The sequence below is a fragment of the Zophobas morio genome, unplaced genomic scaffold, assembly GCF_036711695.1.
Source record: "Zophobas morio isolate AGI-343-1 ecotype UQ-CSIRO unplaced genomic scaffold, CSIRO_AGI_Zmor_V1 ptg000026l, whole genome shotgun sequence".
Classification (NCBI taxonomy): Eukaryota; Metazoa; Arthropoda; class Insecta; order Coleoptera; family Tenebrionidae; genus Zophobas; species Zophobas morio.
The window spans coordinates 3,690,139-3,708,527 of record NW_026972131.1 but is presented as its reverse complement, the minus strand read 5'-3'; the positions used below and the strand labels follow the sequence as shown (position 1 = coordinate 3,708,527).

Genomic DNA, 18,389 nt, shown 5'->3' with positions numbered 1-18,389 from the left:
ATATAAAAAAGGTTAATTTTTTTATTATTGGAATTCATAATTTTGTTGTTATAATTTTAAATTAAATTAAACATTTTGGGTTATTATGGAATATGATTCCACAGTGTCTAAATGTATCGTCCACGCTTAATACTATTTCTAACATAATTTGGCTTATATAAAAACCCATTTTATCATCTTAAAAAAAAGTGTAATTAGATTGCAGACCACTGAGCTGACTTTAAGTCAGTCTGTGGATATATTGTAGAACAATTGTATAAACGAGTGGAAGATACCCCGGGGAAAGGGGGTGAAATGGCATTTAAAAGGCTGCAAGATACTTTAGAAAAAAAATACCGGGACTCAAGAGCTTAAACTTGTCAACAAAGTATTACAAGGCGTCAATGTAGACAAAGATTTTTATATTGTATTCTATTTATTCTACCTATGTACATACATTTAGTTGACTCAGTACAGAGGAAGTATCTTAAATTACTTTCATTCCTAATCGACGGTGTTTATCGTCCTCAGGGATATGATCACACGGCTCTGCTGGCCAGGTTTAGTTGTAGCCTTTTTCACACTAGCTGTTTCATTTTTAGTATTAAACTCCTACATAGCCTTCTCACCTACAAAACCGATTGTATTCATTTGTTGAGTAAAATTGTAATTCGGATTCCTAGATTTTAATAGTAGAATAGTAGTGGGTTTCGACTATTGGGCCAAGTCGACAGCGTTACGTCATCTCGACCGCCCCTGAATTCTATTCTAACCTGCATCTTTCGTGCAGATATCGCGATAATTCCCGGCAACTCGACTAGGAACCGCGCACTCCGCTTCCGCCAAGTGTTTCTGTATTATTTAACCTCAATTCCATTCAAACGTTTAATTCTTATAACTCTGATATTAACGACAACTGAACAAGTGTTAAAGTTTCAAAAAGAGCAATAAACAACATTTAAATTCACAATACAATCTTGTGAAATTTTAAACAACAAATAATTCTGATTTGAGATTAAGATTGGACAGATTTATAAAAACAAAAGATCTGGTGTGAAATAAACTTGTGCAAATAAAAATATTGCGTGAGGTTAAAACTGCAGAGCATGAAAGTTTACATTCAATTTAAATTATACAACAAAGAAAATTACTGAGGTTAAAATTGTGAGGTAGAGAAATATTGTATGAGGTGAATTGCAAAGCTAACAAAATTACATGAAATTTATATTTGCCACACTTTATCAACTATTCAAACATAGAATTTACATTACGTTATATGTCTTGACCCAAGTGATTGGTTACTTAAAACAATTAGCTTTGAGAGTTTATAATATCGTGAACTGCTTATCCCAAACAAAACACATAATAAATAAACACAAAAATATCCATTCATCGTTGCGAGAAAAAACGTCAAACTGACGTAATTTTTAACGTTGCGAGGAAATGCCTGGGTGATGTAATCTTTAACGTTGCGAGGAAATGCCTCGGTGATGTAATGATGATAATAACGATGATAACTGTCTAAGGAGAGAAATCTTTAATACTCCCCGTCAGTTCACGATATTATGAACTGTTAATTTAGCTGCCGTTAATGAACTATTAGCGATCTTGTGTGAGAAATTAACAAGTTTTATAATGTAACACTTAAGTATTAGCATCCGGAAACCTTATTCATAATTAGACAAACAAAATCCTGACTCAGTGAATTTCATGAAATCTCCTAGCAGTGATTTATTTAAGCAGTTTCCTGATTGTTAAATTGTGTTAGAACAAGTTAACGATTAAACTCCTAACATGAACTGTGAATTTACAAACAATTACGATTAATTTTCGTTAAACAAAGGCTTCCTCCCTTTTATTAACTACCAAACCACCTAAACCTAATCTAGCTTCCTTACCGCACACACAACAACCAAAAACACACTGACGCTTTTACCTCCCTCCACCAAGCGGCCATCTTTTCTACCAACCAACCCTCTAACTACCAAGCAGAAGTACCAACTACCAGAAAAAGAACTAATGTGCACAAGGCCTATGTTCAAGGATATTTTTTATTGATTTTTTTTTCAAATTCAAATTATTCATATGTGATTTCGCGCCGCTGTTAATTAATTTCAGCGCGAAAATTTGATTCAAATTTGGTCACCACAAGATCTACATTTATTTTATTATTTTACATAATCAGCGATCCTAAAGGTCGTTAAAATTTGCTTAACAAATTAGATATTTTTCTAAATCTTCGTCAGAAAAATGTTTCCTTTTGTCTGTTAGGACATTTTTATAGAGAAGAATCCCTTAACATCACACGATGTTAAAGGAGAATATTTAAAATTATAAATTTCATGGGTTTCATTTTAATATAACAATAGCAGTAGTAAAATCGGAACAGTTCCTGTAAATGAAACCAAACATTTTGTGGGCTTTGCTGACAGGATCAAGGATATGATTTCTAAAAGGGGAATTTATAGTTAAATGTAACACCTAAAACTTTTGAATAAGTCCAGTCTGCTTAAGACCACCGAATCAATCGAATATTCGTAGATGGTAGTTTATTCTTTCCTGGAGTAGCTGACAACAACACGTTTGATGATATTTAAGAATAAACGATTTTTGTTCGCTCCATATAAATAATAAGTGTAAATTGTCTTGTAAAAGCCTTGTATCGTATTAAGTGTCAAAAATAGTTTAAGATCATCATCGAAAAGCAGTTTTTGGCAGGTCAGCAGATCCACAATATCGTTCGCGTATAGTAAAAAGAGTAATGGCCCTAGGTTGGACTCTTGCGGCACACCAAAGGTGGAACAAAAGCCGTCAGAAACAAAACTCTGATATTTAACAAAAAGTTTACTCTCTAGGAGGCAAGATTTAAACAATTGAAGCAATGAGTTAGAAAGACCAAATGAGAGCGCTAAGTTTCGCAAGGAGTGCATAGTGATCAATCTGATCAAAAGCTTTGTTAAAAGTCGGTGCAAATGACATCCACTTGACTATTATCATCAATAGCTCCTTTTTACGAATCCATGTTGAAACGGAGATAAAGCATGATAAATTTTTAATCAAAATATAATTGCCGATCCTCTCCAAAAAATTCATGATGTCAGCCCAAAATTTTGCCGAATAAATCCTATCTAAAATGTGCAACAAAAGATCAGTTTATACTTGTAATTTATCACTGCATTCATATTTTTTAGATTTGTTTATACAGGGTGACGCAAAACAGTTAATGAATCGGTCAGTCAATTTTCGGAATACCAAACTGTTATTTTAGTATTATACAGCACCAATCCAACTTGATATACGTGTCCTTGCAAAGATGTTGAGTCCGTCATCACAAAATTGTGTTAAGAAAAAACTCGACTCGAAAATGCTGGATATGTTGGTATTATAAACATTTCAATTACATTTCATACAGCAGTAAAATACAAGAATAATGAAATAAAAAAACTGGTAAATAAATAAAACTTATAGGGCCGGTTTATAGAAAGCGAATTAAAAATTTAATCCCCGATTAATTTAACAGAGGATTAAAATGTAGAATATGAGCCTGTGATTGGTTAAAACATGCACGTTGCCTAGCAACGGACCTCAACTAAAAGTTAATCGCGAATTAACTTTAATTTGCTTTCTATAAACCGGGTCACAGTCTTTAAACAATCACAATTTATGGACTAAATTTACATTTAAAACGTTTTTCCAAAATACCATTCTGTTAGCTTCCGGGTTACTCCCAACAGTTAACTTTTTTCCAATATCCAGAAAATTAACGTCACTTTTGGTAACCGGATTCCAATTTACGTCGATAACAGAATTGTTTTCATAAGAATTTGGGTCATTAAACTTTGCAAAGTTTGTCCATAGCGCAACAAATCTTTTGATGGCCAGTTCTTCGTCGCTTCCTGGTTTTATGTTTGGAGTCACCATGTTTTTGAACAGATAACCTAAATCATCTGCGTGACAAACACCTGAAAATATCTACATTTTAAAAATCGTCATACCTATAATTATCATAAATAATTTAACAAAACCTTCAGAAGTTACATACCTGGTTCATTGATCATAGCAATAGTTTTCATCATATTTAATCTTGTGTCTATAGACATTCTGTACAAAAACACGGGAGACGTAGATGTTTCTACATGAAGTTTAGCAGCCAATAACAATTCTCTGACGAAAAAGTTGTCACTATGCAGCTAAAATAATTTCATTCTTATTTTATAACTCACGTATAAAAATATGTGTATTACCAAATAAAATTTATCCTTATTTTTTGACGTCGGTTTTTCATTTCCATAGTAAAATTCTTTAATTTGTTGAGCAACTAATTTTGACCTGTCTGACCCTAGTTGAAGACCAAGAAAATAAGGAACGGCCTTTTCGAAATCAGTGATGGGTTTAAAAGGTTTAGGTTTTTGAAAAACTTCACCAAGCATTCCTTCTCTGTTAGTGTAACCCATAATAATAGGCACATGATTATACCTGCCAGATTTGAGAATTTCCAGTGGATCTTCAGTCAAAAAAGCTCCGTCAGCTTTTTTTTCGATAACTGGGCCGTATGGTCTAACTACGCAAGCAATAAAAGGCTACAACAGACACAATTTACTGAAGGCCTTGTTAATATATTAACTTACGTCAGGAATCTTCTCCGCTGCTTTGTATAGATCTTTCACCGGTAGAGTTTCCAATATATTTAAAATTTCCTTTTCGTTTGTAGTCTGTAAGTCTAAAATATCAGCAATCTGTCTGGTCACGTTTCTGCCTTTAGCCCAGATGTTTAAAGCACAACCACTCTGAAGAATAGCTTTATGGAAAAGCCCTTTGGCCATAGGAGAAAGAATAAGGTAATGTGATGCAGCTGCTCCTGCACTTTCTCCAAAAATGGTCACGTTGTTTGGGTTTCCAGAAAAGTAGGAAATATTTTCTTTTACCCATTTAAGCGCCATCACAATATCTTTGAGACCAGCGTTGCCTGGTACATCCAAGTCAGGATCTTCCAAGCTAAGAAACCCTTGATGAATATATTAAGGTAATTAGAATTAAACCACAACGTGTATATTGTGTTACCGAATATTCCAAGTCTGTAATTAATTGTAACCAAAACTATGTCTTCGGTCATCAAAAATTCGGGTCCATAGACTTCTGTACCTCCTGAACCAGAGACAAAACCTCCGCCGTGTATCCACACCATTACCGGCTTGTCCCTTTTTTCATTTTTTTCCTCAGGTAGCTAAATTACATTTATAAAACGATTTGAGAATAACTAATGAAGAATAATTACTTGTGGAGTATAGACATTAAGAGTCAAACAGTCTTCGCCACCTTGAAGCATTTTAATAATGGGAATTCTTTGAATTGAACTGCTGCCCTCACGAGTAGCATCTCGGATACCAGTCCAGGGTTCTGCTGGTAATGGTGCCTGTACAACCGTACTGTTTATATTGTTTTCCAGTTAACATAATTTACCTTAAATCTGAGACGACCAAGTGGCGGTTTGGCATATGGAATTCCTTGGAAACTGAGAAACTGACTGTTGTTAATGCTGGTACATGTTTTGCCGCGAAGTTTACCACTTGAAATTGTTACAACTGGTCCCTTCATTCTGAATATGTTTTTTAGAAATTTAAACATTATAATAACTTGTATAAATTATGGATTTATCATTAACTGCCGAAAATTGTATAACTTACGTGTTATAGATATTCCGATAATTTTTAACGAGTAATAATTGTAAAGCAAATGTGTTTTAACTGCGTTGTGTTGTAGGTTTATGACAACTGCGTTTACGATTTAATCAGAGGGGTCAAAGATTAAGGTACAATCGGATAGTCAGAGATATCACATAGTTTAAACGTTACAAGACAATTTTTACTACACATACTAATATTATATAATTATGTAGAAGTAGTGAATCAGCATAAAACGTTGTTGCCATCGGGCAACTGGTTATTTCGTGACTCCTAAAGTACGAAGAAAGGGTTTCCCGCTTCCGCCTGTCTGTCATCTGTGTCGATTTTTATTAGACGGATAATCTCCAAAGCTACCGAACCGATTTGAGAAGAAAACCAAACTACATCATGGAGTCCATGGTTACCTTATTGGTCGTCAATACTCAAATGAATTCAAACTTATGTGATTTAATTTTAGTGCGAAATGAAACACTAAATAAATTAAATACCGTGTACAACGAACGGATAAAAACAGAACTATGTCATACGGATGGCTAATAAATAACACTGTGTGTGACTCAAGGTGCACCTAGTACACTTTGTGTTGTAGTCATCTAAAAATTATCGCAGTAGTACCTAATAGTTGGGATAGGTCATAGTAACATGACTATATTTAGACTGTAGTGCGAACACATCAGTTTCAGAAAGAATGAATGCGCGAATATTTAGTTTTAGATTAAAAAATTACACTATTAACATTTCATACATGTTTTTAATTTCCGAGCGTAAGCTAAGGAAGTATTGTCCGTCGGGTGACTGGATACTTGCATGTTTTTTCGAAGTGTCATGACCTCCTGAATACGAACAAATAGTTTCCCGTTTCCGTCTGTCTGTGTACCCGCCGTCTTTGTCGATTTTTGTTAGTCAGATAATCTACGAAACTACCCGACTATGTTGTCAAATTTTATATATGTATTTGTCTTTGTCTAATGAGTTTTAAATTTTACAAAATAACATACTTCTACATCAAATACAAATATATCGTTTATTCGACCCAAAAATTTAATAACGTCATCTCAGAAGTTTGCTGAATAAATAGTACCACAAATATGCAAAATATGATGAGTCTGTATCTACTTGTGTTTTATCATTGCCTTCATATTTTTTGAAATTGTTTACACAGGGTGTCTAGAAAATTAATTAATGAATCAATTTATTTAATTGAGTAAATCAGGAACGGCTCATTCTATTTTCCCAAAAATTTGGGATTACAATATTGATATTATGAGTCGTATTACATTGCACCTGTCCCAACTGAGGTATTTGTCCTTGACATAAGGTAATCATAAAATTTTGTAATCTAAAACTCGCTTGAAACATACACATTGCATGCTTCTTCATCTTCACGTTAACATTACCTGCATTACTTTATTTAATCTTATCATTAAAAAATAAAATTAGCACAATTAAATATTATAATTTTTCGAAAAAGCTGGATTTATTGTATTGTAAAATGTAATTTTGAGTAATTTATTTTGTCTTTATCGGAACTGAAAAATTATTATGGATCATTTTCCTACTAAGACATTTGCAGACATTAAGGCAGAAAGCAAGAAACACTGTTTAGATTCATTGGGAACAGTTACCGTCGCACTATTTTATTATGATTATAAATATCATGTACTTAGTACGATATTATGGTTTTGGAAGTGTCGTTTAATTTTGCATATCTCTTTATTTTGATATACCTAGTTATTGTCGAGTTTATTGTTTTTACAGTCGTATTATTTATCAGTTAAAAAATGCTTACCTTCTTCACTAGTAAAAACACGAATATCTGTTTTATTTAAACTCTATTTATTTTTAATTTAAACCATAATTATGTATTACATGTCAAAACACTTCAGTCAACAGTTTATTAAAGTTGTTATGAAGTCGAGGTAGATAACAATATCACTCGTCGAAAAAACACATAATTAACATTGTATCAGCTGCTTTATTGTTAGTTTTTAATTTTGATGTAACCTTGAACGAAGTAACACGATTACAGAGGTATGTTGTGAGGTGGGTAACACAATTCAAGGTCTGAAACAAAATTATTTGTGGTTGCCTACATAATGGATACGTGACAATAGTAAATAGTAAAATAAAGATCCCTAGGGATAGTGAGGTATAAGAAGTCGGCTAGGCTCAGTGATAGTACCCAGTAAACCTTTTTATGTGTCTGAAATGTGTCAAAAACAATCATTCAGAAACATGAAACGTTTCTCACAGAGCCTGGACACATTTCTGGAACATCCCGGCAACCAAAAATGTCCCACCCTTATTATGTTTCATTTCAAACGTTTCATGTGAAACCTCTTTGAAACATTTCATGTGAAACGTTTTTAAAACAGCTTTGAAACATCTTGTATAAAACATCTTTTTAGGTATCAAGAATGTTTCATCAAGAAATTAATACCTGTATATTTTTAATAGCTATGCTATAATTTAATACTAGACATATATACATATGTGTATGTGGATTATATTATCATATATACTTACCTACTGAAATTTGGTTTGGGGTTCGAAATACGGGCTTCTTTTATCACGACCTCAACAAAATATTATTTTTTAATATCTTTTAGTAGAATTCATTAAATCCACAAACATACATAAATAACTAAATAAAAAATTCTTTTAATAAATAAAATAAACACTGAATAATACTACTCAATTTTTTGGAATATGTATTTATTACATATATGATATGGTAATTTTAAACAAAAGTAACTTACAAAGTGCACAGTTAAAATAAAACAAAATACAAAAAATATAAAAAAATACTGACAGGAAGTTAAAGTTATACATACAACTATTTCTCAAGTTTTCTCGTGAAGCGAAGATTTGCTTGTCTCAGCCATGTAGAAACAGTTAATTCAAATATTTTGTCGGTTAATAACGGAAAATTTTTTCGAACTGCATCTAAAATGTACTTTAAATCAATAAAAATAATAAACACATACATATTATTACTTTTTAGTACATCCATAATGATCAAGTTAGACACTTGAAAATTATTTTTTCTACCCAGCCAAGAGCATTTACGAGCCAATTTATCATCAAATATGCGGCGCAAACCCCTTTTTATATTTTCTTTAGTGGAGTTGCCTCCACATAAGCGGAAAATGTTGTCCTAATTATTTGATTTAAATTTTAAATATATACGTATGAACACATTAGATATTGCATATTTACCAGTTCTTTTCTGGCGTCCTCGCCAGATTTTAATCTTTCTTCGTATTCACATAACAGCCGGTACTTTGTAAAAGGTTGTATACATGTATTACTAATACTGTCAGTATTATGTAATGGGGTATGTGTAGGATCATTACTAATTTTTTGTAATAATCTTTTCACCATAATTTCTACCCGAGTGGTTTTTCTTATAATTTCATTTAGTTTGTCTACAATTTGATCTACAAATATAATAGCTATGTGTAATTTTCAGTTTCAATTTTATTTAAACTTACCATCAACATTACATGGTTCAGTAATGATTAAGGAGTCTTGTGGAGAAGTATTAACTTCTGAACCTAACGATACTACAAAATTAAAAACTTAAAGTACGACGTTTTGATATTGTAATCTACGTACAGGTCGCAGGTGAATCATTATTATTACGTTCCAAGCTTCTTACTGATACTAAAACAGAACTACAAATATAAGTATAAATGAACGATTTCTGATGAAACACCAATTGCTGTACGAATGATGTTTAAATATTATTAGTTGTAAGTAAATATCCCACAATCGTAGTTTTACTTCTGGGCTGATCTAAGTAGCAAATCAAATAAAAAGAAACGAAGACTAAAACGATAATTATAATGATAAGACTACTGTAAGTAGGAATTGTTAGCGTAAAAACTATTTCTTTCATCAGCATTATGAAATTTTAGCTGGTATTAAAAATGTAATTAATTTTATTTATGCCTTAAATAAACTTCGGCCAATATACTTTTTACAAATACTTAATAAATAACAGCAAAAGCATATATGGTTAACCGTAAAATCACAAAGACTTTACAACCTTAGTGATGCTGCCTAAAATTTTCTAAAATATTACAACAGTATGTTATAAATAGCTGCCCTAGTTTTTCGTGACACCAGTACAAATTTTAGTTCATAATTTTTTACTGCATACACACCAGTTTCGTCTTATACAAAATAAATTTATAATTAAAAGATAATTAGATTAACAAGTACGAACCTGATGAACGTGATTTATTGTTTCTCGTTATGCAATAGTGGTATAAAAACCAACGTTTCTTCATTGATGATATACTTCAGGCATTTTTGTTTAATATCGTCACACTGTATCTTACACAAATCTTGAGATAAATGGTTTTGTGTTGTTACTATATTAAAAAATTCTTGAGAATTGCAAGGTTCAGTGTACAATGATGATAGCGGATATAATTTTTTGCCATAAAGAAAAATGTTATTGTTGTAGGAGATGAAAAGTTTTAAACTAAAAGAACACATTTTTTTTTTTCGATGTATTGTGTTTGTGAGGGCGTTACATTATTTCTTTACCAGTTATCCACATTATCAAACGTCAGATTTTAATATAACATAAATTATAAACTCACTTTTAAGTCGTCAGTGTTGATAGCTGATTAATTACATTTACAGCCTGGTCAGGAGGGCTGGTGTCGAGGTGAATCGGTCATTACAACAATTATGCACCCTGTAAAATGCAATTGGGGATGTGAGCCATCGATTCCTAAAGTCGATGTGGCGAATTTGCTAATTGGGTGATACTCTTTAATAGCGAGTCCGTGTCATTTTGACTTATCAACAATCAACAAGTTTGGTACTACTTTATCATGAATATGACTGCTTTAATTAACAATTATTTCATCAATGAGCTCTGTCCAAGAGGTTGGAGTCACAACGGTCGAAATTGTCCGGTACGGAGTGTGCAATGAGTACTAAGGGAAAAACTGAAGACGCACGAAGTACTCGCTCTCGCTACCGACAACAGGGTACAGTACTGAGTCGTGCAATGGGCGAAGGGAAATGAAGGCGCACGACGCCCCGCTCCAGTTACTGTCCCAGGACTAGTACCAAAGAGTGCAAGGACACCAAGGGAAAAACTGAAGACGCGCGAGGTGCCCACTTCGATAACTAGTCCTTTGACCACAAGGCATCAGGATTGATGCCCGCACCGTATCTGCCTACAACAGACACATCCGCCACAACGGATTTTATTCTGGCGCCTGCGACAACAGGCGCGTCCCGCACCAACGGGCATCCGCAACAACGGATAACAGGTCCCGCTACAACGGGCGTCCGCGACAACGGACAAAGGTATCACAGGAGGGCGGACAGTCTAATTAAATTAGCTCGACATGTCAAGGCTCATTTCATCACTTTTACTATTGCAATATCTCTCAGAATTATGTTAACATTATTTGACAACTGACTCGGTACCACTTATCAATAATCATGTCAAATGCAACAACAACAAGGAACGGACTCACCAAATCACAGTAGATAATCCAATTAGCTTTTACAACAATTAACAATGCAGATTACACCTTAGTGCAATCTCACTCACATCACCCCTAAGACCGATAACTCAGTGATACACTCACCTCAACACTTTTTGATCAACCGCAACACGTAATATTAAAATCGTCTTAACCGGTACGCGTCCGTTTTAAAACTGAAATCTTTATCCAGGCCTTTTTAGTTACACCCTCTCGAAAGAAACACAGTCAACCAATCAACCCCAATCAGGTCTATTTTTTTGGGTCACACATGTGGTTTCTGTTTTCGCCTGTGACTGCGATAATCTCAGATTTGTCTCGCTCAAGTGTTAAGTCGCCGGACCACCTGCACCCCTGCATCGCAGGCCATTAGTAGGCGTGTGAAAGGGCATAGGCCATTCCCCAGTTTCTGGGAAATATATATTTTTACGAGCCCCAAATTAGCATGAAACTCTTAACTGCATGCTTTTACACCCCAAATATAAAAAAATATGAAGAGAAACACATGTTAAGTACAAACCTATCTTACATTGTTGAAATTTTTAGCAATATACTTGACACAAAATATACTGTTATCACTTAAAAGGACAAAGTTATCTTTGTCATTTATTATAATTTGAAAATTTTTCAATTTTAATTTCTTAAAGCATGTAATACAGGGCTTTCATAAATGATTCTAAGGGCGTAGTTGGCCATGGATTTCAAAAATGCCGCTTTGCTGAAATTGTCTCATTTGACAGTTCTCACTTGTCATTGTGCTTGTCATTTGTAACCTGTCACTTAAAATCATCGCTTTTATTGTTCTACCACTTTCCAAGTGTGATTTACAGTAATTCTCGTTGATCCAAGTTTAAAACAACAAAATAGCCTTTTTTCAAGGCTCTTGGTGCTTGCGTGCGAAAACTTTGTGCTCGAAGCGAAGACCGTGAAAATGGTTTATTCGGTTGAGCAAAACACTTTCATCGTTATGTCTTATTATCGCAATGGGACATTCGTAGACGAAGCGTGGCTGTATTCTGTAGCCGCTTGTAAGCAAGAATATCTGGCCAATTACCCTGATTTGGAAATTCAAGAAACATCATTAGAGGCTCACATTAGAGATGTCATCAACAGATTTGTTCGCACTGGCAATGTCAACAAAGGGAAATCTTCTGGGAGACCTGCAGTATCTGAGGAAGTTGTTGATGATTTGAGAGAAAGACTCGAGCAGAATCCCCAAACATCTTTGACAAGATTATCTCAACAGTCAGGAGTTCCCGTAACCACATGTCACAAAGTAGTGAAAAAACGATTGCATATGCATCCTTACAAAATAACTACTGTGCAACAACTTTTACCAATAGATCCTCCACGCCGCGTAGAATATTGCAATTGGTTTCAGAATACTTTTCATGATGACGGGTTACTGGACCTTACATTTTTTAGTGATGAAGCATGGTTTCATTTATCTGGCTATGTCAATTCACAAAATTTTAGAATTTGGTCCGCGGAAAATCCACATGTTTTTGTAGAGACGCCTCTATTCGACCTATTTTCTTTCATGATACTATGACTGGAGAGAGGTATAGGCAACAGATTTTGGAACCATTTATTCAACAACTTGATGACGAAGAGCTGCAGTAAGGGTACTTTCAACAGGACGGCGCGACTGCACACACTGCACGTGCTACATTGGAATATTTACAACAACATTATGACGATCGTGTAATAAGTTTAGGAGTGCAGCATGCATTTCCACCACGTTCCCCAGATCTTACGCCATTGGACTTTTCAATATTTGGATATTTGAAAGACAAAGTGTTTCAACGGCAAATGAATAACTTGGCAGAGTTGCAACATGAAATTGAACGATGGGTTCAAAGCATTGATGGAAGGATGTTACAGAACATTTTTGAAAGTAAGAAAAAGAGAGTGAATATGTGCCTTGAACTAAATGGTGAACATTTTCAACATTTACTGTGATGTTTAACCACAATAAATTTGTTTGTTTATTCCATTATGAATTATTTTTATTTTTAACAACAAATTGACTATCAAGAATGTTGGAGTTCCGCGCATGAGGGTAACAAATTACGCCCGCGTAATTTCAAATGTTCAAATTCTATGTGGGTGACCTAATTTTGCATTGAAACGAATCTGTACACAAAAAAAACAACAAAAATCAAAAACTAGTCTTTAAAATTAGCAACGAAAGTATATTTTGAAGCTTGATACTTAAAATTAAATCACACTACGTTCTAAATACCTATTATAACCGTAAAAACTCTGATTATCCGTGTTCGTTCACCCATCTGGTGGTCCTTGATTTTATATGACTCTACGATGAGGGTTTAGAAGCTACCCAGCAGTCAAAGTTATATTTGGATTTTTATCTTTTACGTTTATACATTTTCGTTGAATATGTACTTTTGTGGCGGGAAGTGAAATATTAATTTTGTAATATACTATTGTTTTGTGGCTAATTAAAGAATTTCGTGTAATTTTTATGAAAAGGACAATGGACAGATGAAGTTCTATTAGTTTATTAAGTAAAAACAAGCACTAGACATGACAAAACATATTTCAGTATGAGCATCCAAAAGTTTGAAGTGTTAACAAAATGTGCTTATTGTGTGAAATAATTTCAAGTACAAATCGACATCTAAGATATTTTCACGGCGACAATTTCAAAAATATTAAAAACTAGCAGAATAATTTGTCCGCTATGCTTTGAAAACTTTCAGCGTTTTCACTTATTAACGAATCATTTCAACATCGTTTATAACATTGAGTTGGAAGTAAAGGATCTACAATTTAAGAAAACGGAAGATTTTTTTACACGAAAAGCAGATTTAGAGTTAAAAACTAATTCTTTTATATGACGAATTATTATTTTCTACTATGAATGTCAGAAGTAATCTAGCAAATTCTGTTAGTAAATGTAATATACGAGCTCCTAAAATTAGTGGCAGTATCAAAATGCAAGGAGTCTGTCCTTCACGAATTACAGCTCACTTTGATCATTCTTCCTCAGTGGTACTTGTTCAGTTTATTGCTATTCATGTTGTTCATCACAATGATCTTCGCTGTTAACCCCTGACTACAAAAGAAACGACATATCTAGTTGAACAAATTCGCACTGGTGTAACACACGAAAAAATAATTGAAACTGTTAAAAATCTAGAATTCAGTTCATGTACCAGATTTAATCTTCTGACTATGAAAGACATTCCCCACATTGCAGAAAAAATAATATATCTGGTAAATGAAGTAAGGAAAATCTTGTGCATCAGAACATGAAAAATTCCACAAAAATGACTGCATTAGCTTCCATGTACCGCGAGCTGGAGTATATGTTAAAAAAATATGGCGCCAAAATCATTTGTGTAGATGGCACACATGGGACAAACCTCTATGACATTGAATTGACCACAAGTCCATGTGTTAGATGATAAAAATATTGATTATCCAGTAACATTTATTCTGTCCAACTGAAAGGACACCAACATATAAGAGGTTCTGGTTGGTGAAATAAAATCATTAATATCGGTTCTGGTACCCAATTATTTCATGACAGATGATAGTTACAGCTACATATTGGAATGCCTGGAACAATAAATCAGATTCTTACAAAATTAGATTATGTATTAAAAGAAACAGATGAAAATAAATTTATAAGACTGAAGCAAGAGCTGATTAAATTTTTGGTAAAAAGTAAATTTGTGAATTATTTAAACACTTACTACTTTCAAAATAAAGAGCGCATGAAGTCATGGGCCCAGTGTTATCAAAAGAACGCAGGCATTAACACCAACATGCACGCCAAATCTTTGCACAGATCTTTGAAATACAAATATTTTGGTGGTAAACCAATAGAGGGCTGGAAACATATTTAGACACTTTGAAGAAACTACTGAAGGATACATCTTGGTCAAGAATTTCATCTACTTTATGACTTACAGCTATTCACCATGACCTTTTGGTCAGTAAGTCCCATAAACTTGCCACCCAGATAAGTTTTGATAATGTAGCTAAAGAATCTGCTGTAAAACATTTAATGCACTCACAAACCAAAACTAACTTTCATGAAGTAGAACTGATGGATAGGAAATGTAGTTATCAGACATTAAAATCCGTTGTTTGTCAAATTTGTATACACCATTAAAGATACTCTTGCTCTGAGTTCTTAATCAAAAATCATCTTTCTAAGCACATGCATCTGGTGTCCATGTATATAAAGGCATATTTAACCACCAAAGGCCCTTGGTCCCACTGGTCATCAATGCGCCTTCAACTTCTGAAAAACAGTTTGAAAATGAACTACATTTGCGCTTATCTAACTCCGTAACATCGCGCAGAACACACGCTTCTCGATTTCGCACAAACTGTTTGTGCAAAGCTCTTCTACAGCATCTTTTGATCACGTTCCTCATCTTCAAATGTTATGCAAATGCTTCCTTTTGCCACAAAAATTTGTTAAATTTCGCATTCGTGCATTCTTTAATTGCAGCATTGCAGCCGTTGCTAACATAACCTAACTTTTTATGGTCACCAACGCGTGCTAACTTTTTGAAAGGACACACGGGCGCTTCGCCTCCTGCACTTAATTACAAATATACTCCTAAACGTGGAACTTCTTTTTCCATGGATGATTTAGTTATTGGAATTTGTGCGTGTGTATATCAACAGCCAACCAAAAATTTCACTTGTTATCGCCAGTATCGCCTTGTTATGTTAGTCACATGTGTATTGACGCATGCGTTTTCGATATTTAATCATGAAGCATTTAAGCAACCAGTTATACAGATGCATGTGGTGCTTGTCGTGCCCAAGGACACATTTAGTAAAGTACACATAAAGCGAAAGGCGGCACACATCCATAACCTACTGCGACCCTATAATCATTTATGAAAACCCTGTATTTTCATTCAGTTGATTTTCTACTTCATATTCTAGTTGGGGATAACTGACACCAGTCTTCTCATTTAATTGTAGTCTTTCGGTCAGCCTGCAAACAATTTGTTGTAATGGTCGACGTGAAGTTTTGACCATTTTTTTAATATTGTATAAATAATTCTCATATTTGAAAGCGCTAAATTCATCCAAATTACCATGAAGCAAGCAGTCATTTGGCAAATGTATTAAATTGTGTACATTATAAGAAACAAATTCCTTCCCATATAATGCACCAAAATTTTTTACAAAATAACGTAATAAATCACAAGCTGAGTTGTTACATTTAAGATACAATTCAGGTGAACACAGAAAACGAATAGCCGTGTGTAACGACATGAAATGTAAAAATTTGTCTCGGGGTAAAACATCCTTTAATATTATTGGTCCTGTATACAGCAACAGTTGTCTAAATTCTGTTGCTTTAAAACGATCGACTTTGAGAAGACTTCTAGGAGTTCTTGCAAATTCTATAGGTATAACTTTTTTAAGCTTCAAGATGTTTTTAGATAAAATGGCCATTTTCGAGTCAGGAATTCTAACATCTTTTTTACCTTTCACCCAAAAAAGTACTAGCCGTTTCATCACACCTAAGCACACAAGATGCATGTAGTCCAAACATACGTTACTAACAAGCCCTACGTTTAAATTTTCAAGTGGACTATTATACAAATGAAAATCATCATCTTCTTTGTTTTTGAAGGAATTGTGGCGAGCAAGTTGCCTGCGCTATAGGCAACCAACCGTACGCCTGCAAAGAACACCGCTAATTGGCTGGCGTACCACGCAGAAGCGAAAACGAGAAGCGAGACTAGAAAAGGCCTGATGGAAGCCCAACTCGCTCTCTCCGCCATCGTCCACAGAAGCAGCAAGATCACAAGAACACCGCGCTCCTCGTCGCCGCAGAGTTCCAACACAACCACGTTGCTTAAATGTCATTCGTTGTAAATATGTGTACATAAATAAATCCGTACCAAAAACATCCACAACTGGTGACCCTCGACGAAAGAAGAAAACGCAACAACACAGAGCAGACACCGATTGACAAGCAACATCATGACGAACGCTGAACGAATCGCCCAACTCGAAAAGGAACTCGCAGACGCTAAGGCCGCCCTGGAATTGGAAGCCATGCAAAAGCAGATCGCGACATTGACGGCAACCGTAGAACGCCTAGTTACCGACAGAGGACGCGGCTATAATACAAACAAATATGGCCGCTACGGACGTCACCGCTCGAACTCGAGAAGCCGGACACGTGTCAACGAGAATAAGGGGTTATGTTATTACCATGAGACATTCGGCGAAAAAGCCCGGAAGTGCCACCAGCCCTGCAACTATTCGGGAAACTGATTTCCCCGTCGGCACTCGAGGCGGTGCACGACGGTACAACACAGCAGCAATATCGCCTTTTTGTAACGGACCCGAGCAGCGGAATCCAATTCCTAATCGACACCGGAGCCGAGATTTCAGTCATTCCAAAAGCCTTTTCAGGTAAGCAACGTCCATGCCCCACTGAAACGGTGCTTTTTGCAGCAAACAACAGCCAAATTCGGACGTACGGCCGCAAGCTAATGTTGCTCGACTTCAAACTCCGAAGACCGCTGAAATGGGTATTCATAATCGCAGACGTCAGCAAACCCATTATCGGCGCGGACTTTCTCAACCACTACCATTTGCTCCCCGATCTACGCAATCGAAAACTTATTGATGCATCGACACTGCTGTCCACATCAGGAATTCTTGCACCGTGCACACCACCCAATATTTCAACCGTGGCCAAAACTTCGCCGTACCACGAGTTGCTAGCGAAATTCCCCGAAATCACACGCCCTCGACCACCAGGCACAATTCCTGGAACGAATACGGCCCATCACATCTTCACTTCGGGACCTCCAATCGCTGAAACTCCCCGACGACTGTCGCCAGACAAATTAAAAGTGGCAAAAATGGAGTTCCAGTTCATGATGGAGCAAGGTTGGTGCCGACCGTCAAAAAGTCCTTGGGCCAGTCCGCTACACTTGGTGAAGAAAAAGCAGCCTGGCGAATGGCGCCCCTGTGGGGATTACAGGCGCCTGAACAGTGTCACCGTGCCAGACAGCTACCCAATCCCTCACATTCAGGATTTCTCGTTCCGACTGGAAGGAAAACGAGTCTTTTCGACCATCGATTTAGTACGGGCCTACCACCAAATCCCAGTAGCTGAGGAGGATATACCAAAGACCGCAGTGTGCACACCGTTTGGATTGTTTGAGTTTACCGTAATGACATTCGGTCT

At 35.3% G+C, this 18,389-nt stretch overlaps 1 protein-coding gene and 2 long non-coding RNA genes across 6 annotated transcripts; all 3 read right to left on the bottom strand.

Moving 5' to 3' along the window:
- Positions 1-3,624: 3,624 nt before the first annotated feature.
- LOC135135994 (juvenile hormone esterase-like) lies at positions 3,625-7,655 on the bottom strand. Of its 2 annotated transcripts, none has more exons than XM_064065097.1 (8): positions 7,453-7,655; positions 5,440-5,575; positions 5,255-5,392; positions 5,041-5,203; positions 4,608-4,984; positions 4,224-4,559; positions 4,022-4,169; positions 3,625-3,941 (listed from the first exon to the last, which is right to left on the bottom strand). In XM_064065097.1, exons 2-8 carry the CDS (start codon positions 5,572-5,574, stop codon positions 3,634-3,636), a joined length of 1,605 nt encoding a protein of 534 aa, XP_063921167.1. In that variant the 5' UTR covers position 5,575; positions 7,453-7,655; the 3' UTR covers positions 3,625-3,633. The 2 variants fall into 2 exon arrangements, with proteins under 2 accessions (XP_063921167.1, XP_063921166.1); XM_064065096.1 differs by lacking the exon at positions 7,453-7,655 and adding an exon at positions 5,664-6,309.
- A 718-nt stretch (positions 7,656-8,373) lies between these two features.
- Positions 8,374-9,341, bottom strand: LOC135136328 (uncharacterized). Of its 3 annotated transcripts, none has more exons than XR_010281691.1 (5): positions 9,282-9,341; positions 9,158-9,229; positions 8,883-9,103; positions 8,661-8,820; positions 8,374-8,619 (listed from the first exon to the last, which is right to left on the bottom strand). It is a non-coding gene; the product is annotated as an uncharacterized LOC135136328 (long non-coding RNA). The 3 variants fall into 3 exon arrangements; XR_010281689.1 differs by having other exon boundaries at positions 8,375-8,609; XR_010281690.1 differs by having other exon boundaries at positions 8,375-8,603.
- A 5,363-nt stretch (positions 9,342-14,704) lies between these two features.
- Positions 14,705-15,980, bottom strand: LOC135136447 (uncharacterized). The gene is made up of 2 exons (XR_010281710.1): positions 14,902-15,980; positions 14,705-14,764 (listed from the first exon to the last, which is right to left on the bottom strand). It is a non-coding gene; the product is annotated as an uncharacterized LOC135136447 (long non-coding RNA).
- Positions 15,981-18,389: the final 2,409 nt, after the last annotated feature.

Coding starts and splice junctions, on each gene's coding strand:
- LOC135135994 (XM_064065097.1), bottom strand. CDS start 5,574: ATGAAGGGACCAGTTGTAACAATTTCAAGTGGTAAACTTCGCGGCAAA. Junction 5,393..5,439: donor TTGGTCGTCTCAGATTTAAG/GTAAATTATGTT, acceptor ACGGTTGTACAG/GCACCATTACCAGCAGAACC. Junction 4,985..5,040: donor TTACAGACTTGGAATATTCG/GTAACACAATAT, acceptor ATATTCATCAAG/GGTTTCTTAGCTTGGAAGAT.